Below are 11,809 nucleotides of genomic sequence, written 5' to 3'. Positions count from 1 at the left end.
ACAGAAACACAGAAATTCTTCGCATTGGAGAAGCTGGAACTAGGTAATGTTTGGCATTTTTGTTTGAAAAATTCTTTTGAATGATTATCAAAATAGTTGATTAATTTAGTATTTTCTTTTCATCCTGCATGATAGCTTACACTTTTGAGACTGTCCCTCTATTTTGCCAAACAGGATGTGATATGATTTTAATATCTGGATAAAACTCACAGACTAGTCATTTACTGTACATTTACAGTAGTCTCTTTGTACATTACCCACCAGGTGTCACTAGCCCGCATGCCTTGTTGCTTTAGTGCACTGTATGGTGTAAATGTAGACAAAAGGTATGCATGGATCCCCAGTATTTTCTACTTACCAAGGAATAAAATAGGCAGAAAATGTTTAGCATGCCATAGTATACAGTATCAATTACAGCACGAGCTGCACCCAAACGGATTTCCATCCCATTTATGTCTTCTTCATTCCTTAAATACAGTTCCTTCTTTCCAACACAGCTCTTCAAATAACATATGACCAAATGTTTTCAAAGAACAAACTAATCTAAATAAAAAGGGATGATTTGATAAATGGCCTATTTTTTCTTTCAGAGCAAAAGAGGCGGAGGGAGATGCAGAGGGAGGCGGTGCTGAGTGTCCTCCAGTCATCCTCTCAGCTCTCTCTGTTCACTAGGTTGCTGCATCTGAACGGTGGCAGACAGTAACAGTAACCGGCGGTTAAATGACATCACAATTCATGTGAGGTGGAAACGGACCATTTTAAACCACGACCCCTCTGGATTTTGTTTCGCACTGGATATTTTCCTTTATTTAGTCGTGTTGGAGGAATATTTTCCCTTAACGTTAAATTCCCCTCTGTGAGACCTTTTTCCATTAACGGTCTTTTTTTTTCCAGAGCTAGCTTCAAACCATACCCGGCTCATGTTCTGTAGTTAGCGAGCTAAACCAGCGGAGGCTCAAACAGAGACGATCTTTAGCTAATGCTTTTTCCTTTAACAGAAATGTGGCTTATGTTCCTTCCCATGAGGTAGCCAGAACAGCCGTTGGCATCTCAAACAGCTGGCTCGTGTGGAGAAGATTGTGGATTACCGTTCCCCCCCTCCTCCAGTATCTCAGAGAAAGCCCGGACCCGGTTCTTCAGAGTCCATCATGAGCGTCGTTTTAATACAATCAAGTACATGAGTGGAGTGAGAACAAACACGTCTTCCTCTCAAGGACTGCTCATTCTTTAAACGGCGCCAGTTGATCTGGGAAATATGGAAAGCGAGGTTTTCACTCCTTTGCTGGAGCAGTTTATGCAAACGCCTCTGGTGTGCTGGGTAAGCCCCCTGATCAACTATTTCCATGTGTATTAAGCTCACTAATTCAACAGCCCTGCCCTGGGAAAGCATTTCTTTCAACTGATTATTGATTATCTTAACACCTCGCTATTCGCATTGTCCCATTTCTTTTCAGGTGAAGACAGTCGGGCAGGCGACATTGACGGATGGCACCCAATTATCGGAATATATTGAATTAGTGGATGGGATTTACCTGAACGAGATAATGCTTGAGATGTAAGTAATTTAACACATATTCAGAAATGTTACAGACCGATATAGCCTATCTGTTCCCTGCACCACCATTGTGTAACAGGATTGGTCAAATAAGAGCATGCAGACCTTGGGACCTCAAATGCACCATGTCAATAGATGTGTGAATAGTACCTAAAAAAACTTGCATGATATAGTATAGGGCTGCACCGATATCAATACCAGATCGGATATCGGGCCAATATTGACTCAAATAGCTGGATCAATTCAGTTCTATGTCTATATACTATATACATTATATACTGGCATTTTAATGCCAAGTTGTGAGCAATTTGTTTCTGCATTAAAAAGGGTTTACACTTAAATTGTAATTTCTGATAATTTTATTTAATTCTGGTATCGGATCGGTACTCGGAATCGGCTGATACCCAAAACCCAGGTATCGCTATTGGTATCCCGACTGAAAAAGTCGGATAGGTGCATCCCTAATATAGTAGCCACTTTTAATAGTTAGGTAAGTAGATATATACAGTTTGTTTGCTCAATGACAGGGTCTGTGGTTGTGGACCAGAGAGACAACAGATCATACCCTGGGGCTTGTAGTTGCGTCATCCCCACATGAGCAAATTGAGCATTTCTTCAAGAACTCCATCCTCTGCCCAGCACTTGAAATTGTCTGCTGAAGTGAATGTAGGCTGCGCACAAAGGGACCTTGTATTGGGGGCAATCATGGGTCAGAAATCTTTGCAGACAGTTATAGTCAGGATCCCTTGGAGCTGTGTAGGTTGCTCGCAAGCATCCGTGGTGCAAGGAGGCAGCTAGCAGATCCCCAACTTCTAGTAGCCTTGTTTTTTCAGTCACCCTACACTGTCATCTGCAGCCGACTTGAACACACACCGCCCCTCGAAGCTCCACAGCTCACGTTTCCTGCTATGCTGCAGATTAAACTAGAAATAGTAGCCCTAAGCAGACAAACACTGGAATCACTGCAAAATCTGAATGCAGATTACACAGCAAATGCAGATCCGTCATTAATGTAGCAGACACACACATTTGTTTGTTATTATTCAAGTAAAACAGAATGATAGTGAGAGGGTGGATGCTGGAGAAGATGAGGCATTAACTGTCTTTCCAGTCACCTCTTAACATATAGCATGACAGAAGACAGCTTTCCATTCCTTTGTCTGGCTCAGGGCTGCTACTTCCCGCTTGCAGGGCAATTTTTTCATATTTTCCGGCGCTTATGCCGCACTCTACGCTGTCAGCATTTACTCGTCCTGTTTGCATGTCAAAAGAGCGCTCAAAAAGCCGGCTCCCAGTGGAATTGATTTTCACCTCAGAGGAGATTATAATGAAGCACTTACACAGGCTAGCTTCTTGTGTCACCTCGCTAGAGTATCTCTCATATTCCAAGGTCAGATTGGCAGAATTGTCTTGGTATGGGGAAGCTTGAGTGTCTCTGTATGTGCAGAGTATACCTCAGTGTGAATTGTTTTTAGAAGGGTTAAGCTGTAGCTGTGTTGCATGAGGAGCTGATTAACTCTGACTGGTCGTTTCCTGTCTCTGGTTGGTGTCCTCTTCCTCCTGCTCTGCCCTCTTCCACTGTCCTCGATCCCCCGCTGCTCAGCTGCATCGCTCCACTAAACTGCCTACCTTCAGGTTTCAACTACCTCCTCCACTTCTCTTCCCCATGCTTGTTTTTCCCTCCTCCTTCTCCTCCAGGCCGTGTCTCCACTCTCAGAGAAAGGTGTTTAAGGAGGCCATTGCAGGTTCAGTAGGACAAGGGCGTTTTCCTCTTCCAGACGATGAACAAGTCAGCAGTATTAATAGAGCATTTTCCCCTATGGGACATTATATAGTGGAAAGCAACCGGAAGGATATGAGGGGGAAGGTTTCGAAGCGTAAGCGAGACAGAAAATGATCTGCCAAAATGGTTGAAAATCTTAAACATGACAGAGAAAATATGCAAAGAAAGAGCAAGAGGGTGACATGCAAAAGACTAAATTCCAGCCCCAGTTTGTCGAGCCACATGGCAACTCCTCAGATGTACATATCGAGACTGAGATGTTTGACCACAGGCACTCGGTAGCATTTCTGTCCGCAAATAAATGGAATGAGTTGCCGGATGGGAATTTTCTGTGGTGCGTTGAATTCTCCTGTACAGAAGAGCCAGCGTTGAGCTGAAATGAACTGTGACTGGCTTAGTGATCGCCTGACAGGATGTCGGGGATTGCCAGTCACAGCCAGCTCTGTATTTGTGTGTGTGTGTGTGTGTGTGCTTTTCTGTAGGGCTTCTGTGTCTGAGTGGGAGTGTGTGTATCTGTGGGAGTTTTTTTTCTGTGCAGTTTCTTTTGGACTGAGGCAGCTGTTGGTAGTCGTCTAGCCCAGCCACCCTCCCACACAAAAGGCCTACAGTATTGGTCAGATATTATGTTGTTGAGACTGCTTTTTGTCTGCCTCTCCCACTTTACCAGCACCACGTGGTCCCCTCCAGTAGGCTGAGCTAACTAAAATAGACTGTATCATAAGCTAAAATACATGTTACCGCTCATGCATCTTAACCACCCTCGCAGGAAGTCAGTCATCAAAGACATACGCTATATCTTTTTGTCCTTGTCTTTTAATTTTAAGACTTAATGAGTTAATTCAGTATTAAATGACAGAAATGTAGTTGAAACATGCCACATGATGCAAAGTTTGTTCACATTTGAAGCTGGTTGTGTTAAGAATTACTCTCATTAACCCTCTGAGACACACAATAAACCCGTTTTGGTCTTTTTTAAGGGGGGGTGGGGGCATAAGGTCTTTAAGGGGACATAGCAGGTCAACAGTATTGTTGTAGTGGTGTACATCATCTGAAAGCTGGAACCTGAGGATTCATTTGAGATGCAGCTCAACACTGTGTGTCAAGTTGTTCTAGTCAGAAAACGAATGAATTAAAAAGTGAAAGTGTATAAGAGCTTAGAACATTATGATAGAAGTATATGATGGTCATCCCCATGCTCACTTATGTCTCATAAGTTGCAGCAATTTTTGTATTGATGCCATGTGTTACAAAGATTTGGTGCTAAATTTACCATTTTTTACCACAGGAGAATTGATAAAAATGATCAATAATCCCTCCAAAATATCACATTAAGACACCAAGACCTTGAGGAACACCATAGAAAAAGCCATGCTGGGATTCGGTATCAAAAACTGTTGACATTTTGAGATTTTTGCAAGAATTGGATTTTTTTGGCAATTGGTTGGTGAGCATTTCTGCCCTAGGTCTCTAGTTTGATCCATCCATCCTCTGAATGCTCTAGGTCTCTAGTTTGATCCATCCATCCTCTGAATGTTCTAGGTCTCTAGTTTGATCCATCCATCCTCTGAATGCTCTAGGTCTCTAGTTTGATCCATCCATCCTCTGAACGCTCTAGGTCTCTAGTTTGATCCATCCATCCTCTGAATGCTCTAGGTCTCTAGTTTGATCCATCTATCCTCTGAATGTTCTAGGTCTCTAGTTTGATCCATCCATCCTCTGAATGCTCTAGGTCTCTAGTTTGTGGCTGTAAAGTTTCATGAGGCTGTGATTATCCTAGAGGTCACCACAGGTCATTTTATACAGTAAGGTAAAATAAAAAAAATAAAAAAATGGTCTCACTACAATGAAATGTCTCCTATGGGGACTCACTTCATCACACATGAATACAGTTGGGCTCATTTGATTCCCAAGAGTCTCAGCTATTTATGCAATTCCAAGATTGTTTAGGGACCCCAGGATGCAGAAATATTCAAACACACCATTTTTAGAAGAGGGGAAAATAACACATTTGTATTGCATGTAAAAAACACTGCATGTGATTATCATAAAGTGGGCATGTCTGTAAAGGGGAGACTCGTGGGTACCCATGGAACCCATTTTCATTCACATACCTTGAGGTCAGAGGTCAAGGGACCCGTCTGAAAATGGCCATGCCAGTTTTTCTTCGCAAAAATTTAGCATAACTTTGGAGCATTATTTAGCCTCCTTCCCAACAGCTTCAGTCTCTGAAAGACAATAAAGTCGGTCGGGATCACCCGAGATCCCGCAGGTCTCAGAGGGTAAAAGTAGCTTAGAAACAACAGGCGAGTTTTCCAACTTCTTTGAGGGACTGTAGATGATAATTAACAGACATTGTTTTCGTTCCAATGCTCGGGCTTCCACAAACTCCCTCTCACTTACTCATTCTGTGTTTTCCTCACACCCCTCTGTTTTGACAGCTTGAAGTGTTTTGTAGCCAGTGTTAGTTGGCATTGCGCTGCTTGCGATTGATCCATTCTTGCTAAAAAGGCTCCGCCGTTGTTAGCCTCCAGTCAGTAGCTGCTGTTTACGCTGGGGGGGGAAAAAGCTGGAGTTCAGAAATGATTGCACTGCCATTGAAGAAAATGTTCTCTGCAGCCAAGAAACCCTCTTGTCTTCCAGAGTGGATGATAAAACTCCAAAGATATTCACACATTAATAGATGAAAGTCAGCGTGCAGTAATGTGTGCACGAAACCTTGTTAAACAGGGTTTAATTATTTTACTTCAAACTATTTTTCTCTTTATCTCTCACAAGCTCACACTTACAGTACTGTAGCTGAAGAAACTTGAGCTTTTTTTTTATTGGTGATGTCAGCTGTTGTAGTATAAGCCATAGTGTTGCTGTGTGAATGTCTTTGTATGACCTTAGTGCAGACATGGCTGACAGGGTGGCAGCAGTTGTCATCGGAACAGCATGGGAGAGCAGAAGAGAGAGACCCCAGGATTATCTAACGGTTTGCTGACACCCAGATGGCACCACGTCACCTCCCACCCCCCCTGCCCTCTTGTGACAGACATTACCCAGCCAATTAGATTGCCTCTTCAGTGCTGTCAAACCAATTAGTTTTCCCGCTCAGCAAGAGGGGGCCAATTAAAGTTTTGTCAGAGTGACAACTGTCAAGTTGAATTCTCTGTTTTCATGCCAAACCCGTAGACCCATGCTGGCTCATTGGCCTGTCTGGTGAACCGGTCAGTCTGTCCTCTACGGGCTGTTGGGACACAGTTATGTGAGTGAGACAGATACATGCCAGAATAAAAAAAGGAGATTTGATGTGATCTACTTGATTTTTTTACTAGGCCTGTCAATCGAAAATAGTTACTCATGATTAATCGCAAATTAATCGCAATTTTTTTTTGATTTGTCAAGTATTTAATTGATAATACTCTTATCAACGTGGGAGTGGGCAAATATGCTGCTTTATGCAAATGTATGTATATATTTATTCATTTGAAAATGGCCATGCCCGTTTTTCCTCACCAAAATGGATCGTAAATTTGGAGCTTTATTTAACCTCCTTCACGAGAAGCCAACCATGTTGGTATTCCTTACGTTTTCTAGTTTCATATGATACCAGTATCTTCACTCTAGCTTTAAAACTGAACCCGCTACAACCTAAAAATCAGTTTTTGATGCGTTGAAGAAATCAATGGCGTTAAAACGAATTAGTGTTAATGTGTTATTGCTTTAACTTTGACAACCCTATGTCTTACATAACATTTTTCATGTTGACTTACACAGTGAGTTATGTTGTCTTTTTTTTAAGATCTTAACTTGTACTGCAAAGTTGTGGACCTGAAAATTAGTTTGAAAACTGATTGTTTGCTAGTTTGAGTGAAGAAAGTGCACGTATAGAGAAGTAAAACATGGATTACGAAAAGAATGCTGTTACGCATGCTGTACAGGTTAATTTCTGTTGGCTTGAGTATTCAGACAGATCCATGCATGTCTATAAATCTGTCTGAATGGCTGCACACATGGGGATGAGAGTGTAAGAAACGTGAAGGTACCGATCACCTTCCAGCAGTTTCATCTGCATATTTCTTCTGCTTATAACATGCAGACAAGGGTGCTTGCCATTGGTTGCCCTACCAGTAAACCTGCTGCTCTAGTAGAGTGTTCTGAGGTTATCAACCATCTGGGAACGTTTCATTATTACTGAATGCAGATTTAAAAGCCTATTTTTTCTCTCAAAGCCATGTTACAGTAAAACCACTATGTAGGCTCACATACACAGGATGCAGTCCTCACTTTGCCTCCTGTCATCACTTCCTTTAATGACAGAATTGGGTTTTCAACACATCATGCATACACTAAACACTTGACCAATGGGCTCTGTTGAAGAGTTTTGGTGTGGGAGGGACACCACTGAAAGATGTGTGTTGGTTTAAGCCTTCCACCCAGTTGGTCTTTTGTTGTAGACTATCAGATGTATCATTTGATTCTCTGGTAATTGTTATGCTAACATATGGAGGCTACATTATGTTCATACTCAGCTTTTTATGGCTTTGCTGCTCTAGTAGAATACTCTTAGGTTACCAACCATCTGGGAACGTTTCATTACTACACGCAGAATCGAGAAAAGACCACATACTAGAGCTGTGAAATCATAATCATGATTATTTTGGTCAATATTGAGATCACGATTGTTTAACATGACTACTCATCGACTTTGGAAACTTCACGTGTTTAGAGAGACAATTTTGTTAAAGTTAAATGCATCAATCTGGTGCACTTTGAGAGCAAAATTAAGAGGCTTGATCTATGAATAACTGTGCTCTTGCAAATAATTTAATCATACACTCTATTGGTTGTATAGATATGAATGGTGATGACACAGCAAAAAACATCACACCCACAAAGCATGGCAAACAAGACGGGGTCCGGGGTTCTAGACAGCAAAAGCGCCCTGCTGTAAAGGAACGGGTGCGCTGGATTTATAACATGACAAAACGAGAGCATCATCGCGAATCGGAATGCGGCACAATAATCATTTTATGTTGATTATATAATTTTCATAATCGTTGGAAGCCATAATTGTAATTAAAATTAGGTTAATTGCACAGCCCTACCACGAAAAAAGAAACTTATGAGTCTGCTCTTCTTAAGATTTTTATTTCAATCTTACATTCAACTTATTCTTCATCAACATACGGGGAAAATGAAACGCAGTCCTGTTTATGTTGCCCTTTTAGACCTACTGTAATCAAGAATAAGACATGATTGATTCATGAGGGATCTTTAATTTGCCATTTTGAATTAAATGCTTAGAACAAAGAAGTTTCCCACACTTCCTTTACTGGCTTTCTCCCTTGTTGTATTCATCTGATTGGACTAGAGCTGCAGCAATTTATCAAGTAGTTCTAAAGAAAAAAATCTGAAATGAATCTGCAGCTGTTTTGTTAATCGATTAATCATTTCAGTCCCTTTTTCAAACAAAAATACCAGAAATTTGCTGGTCCCACCTTCTCAAATGTAACAATTTGCTAATTTTCTTCGTCATGTAAATTAAATATCTATAGGTTACTGGACTGTTGGATGAAACAACACATTCACATACATTACCTTGGATTCTAGAAATGGGCCTTTTTAGTCGTTTTTGACATTTCATAGATTAAATGATCGGCAGATTCAACGATAATGGCAACAATTGTTAGATTGGACTATGTTTCTTGTTGTCCTAACCCTCATCTTGTTTTTCTCTCTTCCTAATTCAACTAATTTATCTCCCTCTTTCTGTCCTCCCTCTTTTTTTTATCATGTCTCAACACCCACTGCTACTGTACCTCTTGCTCTTTCCCTCTTCCCCCCTCCCCTCCTCCTGCTGGAGTCTTTTTCCTCTTCATCTCTGCCTGCTCTCCTCTCCATGCCTCACCTCTCTCGCGCTCTTTCCCTCCTCTGTTTTCTTTGAGCAGCATGTTGAAGCCTTTGTTGCTTTCTCTAGGGCTAGACATAGTTGGGATTCCAGCTCGACTATGGAAAAGAGGCAGGCAGAGGTACTGCTGGGGTGTCAGTCTGTTCAGTTTTCCCACTGATGCTGCCTGGACTGTGGGGTCCACAGCCCTCTGCATCAAAGTGTAGAATCACACATTAATCTGGCATCTCTCATAATCATCTTTGTGTCATGCTGTTCTCGCTGTGTCTGTCTAGCAGGAGGATGTACAGTATATCAAGTCAGACAGGAAACAACAGCTGTGACCTTGAGTCTTTAACAAGGCTATGTTAATGTGAGGCACTCAAAATCCCACAACCAAGGACATGGTAAACCCATCGGGACCATTTTAGGCTTTTAGACACAGGCTTGTTCTCAGTCCTAGCAATTCAATGGCAACCTGATTTACAGGGATCAGCATCTGAAGAAATGTATTCTCGGGATTAGTTTGGATTTCTGGGCTGCACCGTGTTCAGCATGTGTCAGGTAATGGCATAGATATTACCTTTTTACTGGATATCTTGTTAGAGACCGGTGTTTGTTTCGAATTTCCCATTTCCCCTGCTTTATATTTGATTATACTTAATCAAATTTGTTAATTTTGCTGTTGCTGCTGTTTGCTGTTAATGCAAACAACACTTCCTCCATCTGCTTCATGTTACCGGACCTTCAGGGGGCATAATTCCTTCTGTTCCCTGGAAGTACTTTGCTGTCAAGCATCTGCAGTAAGTGTTGAGTTTCATTAACAGCAGCTTAACATTGAGAATGAGCAGCACTGAATTAGTCAGTGACCAAGAACAACATTTCTGTTTAAAAAGAGGAACTCTGAGCAGCAGAGCAGTGAGTCTGGGTGACTGTGTTGTTGTCATAGACTGTATATAAGAAGCAGTCACTGTGACATCCACAATTGGTTTTGTGGACTGCTGTTTTGGCATTTTGGCCGTTGCCATCTTGGTATTTTGCCGTCGCCATCTTGGTATTTGGCATCGCCATCTTGGTATTTGGCGTCGCCATCTTGGTATTTTGTTGTCGCCATCTTGGTATTTTGCCGTCGCCATCTTGTTTTTTTGCAACCAGAAGTGACAAGAGAGGGTTGAGTACAACCGAACACTGAATAAGACATTTTTAAGAGATAGAAAAGGTTATAATTAACTCTCATGAACTGAAAACCCATTGTGAAAGGGTTACAGTTGTAAGATGAAAACACGGACAACTCCCAGACCCGACAGCGCGGTGGGAGCGCCCTGTCAACCAGGAGGTAGTCACGCCCTAATGCATACCCTGATTTATGGTGTATGTGGATGATTTGACTCTAAATGGGATCATAATTTACTAAATGAACATCATGCTGTATTGAAGAAGACTTGGAAGTAGTGATTGAGACCATAAACTCATGTTTACAATGTTTACTGAGGTAATAATAATACAATCAGACTTCTTTTTCAAGAGAGAAGTAGGCTCATTTTCTCAGACTTCTATACAATCAGACTTCTTTTAGCAACCAGAGGAGTTGCCCCCTGCTGGCTGTTAGAAAGAATGCAAGTTTAAGGCACTTCTGCATTGGCTTCACTTTTCAGACCCACTGGTTGCCCACTGGTTGTTGCACTAAAGGAATCGTTTGGTTCACTTTATGAGCCAATATGATATACACAATTGTGCCGTTTATTTGAGACATTGAATTGCATTTCAGTGTTCTATGGTCTAAGTGCTTGTTGTCCAGTACAAAGGTCACGTCCAGTTAGGCAGTAATGAGTTTAGCCGCAGTCCCTATGGATACAAAGCCAGAGGAGAGGAATGGGAATAGGCCCTGTGGAAACAGAAAGACAAAGACAGGAGAGAAACGAGTCCATGAAAAGCCAAGACTAGGAAACGGGATGATGAGAACCACATACCAATGGTCAGATCCTCACTGGGCTATTTATATACTGCTGTTCTCATGGGAAAAGGGTGGGGGGTGAGAAAATAGGATGTGGTCATGTTGAGCATTAGGTCTGCATGATGGCAAAATATCAAATATTTACATACCTGCAATACTAATGAGTTGTGTTTTGTAATATCTTCGTATTGCAAACTGATAATTGGTGGTGTGCACTGAGTGTAAAACAAACAGTATTTTTGTACGTGGTATGTTGATATTAGGGATGCACCGATTTGTCGGCCGAACATTGGTATCGGCCACAAAAAAAGGAATAAATAACAACGACAACAAAAACATCGGCATCGGCTATCGGCCAAATTGTTATGTTAAACATCGATATTGGCCCAGAATTTCACAATTGGTGCATTCCTTGCTAATATGCATTAATGCCCTAATTCAGAAGTAGAAGGCTGGTGCGTTCGAAACATACTGTATGACATATGAAGGTCATCGCGTCATTCTTCTCTAGTTTGAGATTAATTGCATTTGTATAAGTACTGGCTAGCCTGCCTGTTTGTGCTTATAAATGTAAATGTACTTAGTCTTCCATTTGGAAAAGCAGTCAGTGTGTTAACATGCACTCCGGTATAACAAGATTAAGGC

At 41.5% G+C, this 11,809-nt stretch overlaps 1 protein-coding gene across 9 annotated transcripts in view; it reads left to right on the top strand.

Annotated features, from left to right (window-relative positions):
• Positions 1–562: 562 nt before the first annotated feature.
• ccdc88ab (coiled-coil domain containing 88Ab) overlaps positions 563–11,809 on the top strand; it is a 144,715-nt gene continuing 133,468 nt past the window's right edge. For 4 of the 9 annotated variants that reach the window (XR_012595162.1, XR_012595161.1, XM_074645456.1 and 1 more), the window contains exons 1-2: positions 609–1,318; positions 1,455–1,555. Coding sequence is in view for 6 of the 9 variants with exons in the window: in XM_074645456.1 (XP_074501557.1) it covers positions 1,256–1,318; positions 1,455–1,555 (164 nt within the window). In the remaining 3 variants the exon portion in view is untranslated. Of the gene's footprint in view, positions 1,319–1,454; positions 1,556–11,809 lie in introns of all 9 variants that reach the window. The other 5 variants (XR_012595160.1, XM_074645458.1, XM_074645457.1 and 2 more) reach the window with 3 other exon arrangements.

Source organism: Sebastes fasciatus, chromosome 9 (assembly GCF_043250625.1).
Source record: "Sebastes fasciatus isolate fSebFas1 chromosome 9, fSebFas1.pri, whole genome shotgun sequence".
Classification (NCBI taxonomy): domain Eukaryota; kingdom Metazoa; phylum Chordata; class Actinopteri; order Perciformes; family Sebastidae; genus Sebastes; species Sebastes fasciatus.
This window is presented reverse-complemented; position numbering and strand designations above follow the sequence as displayed.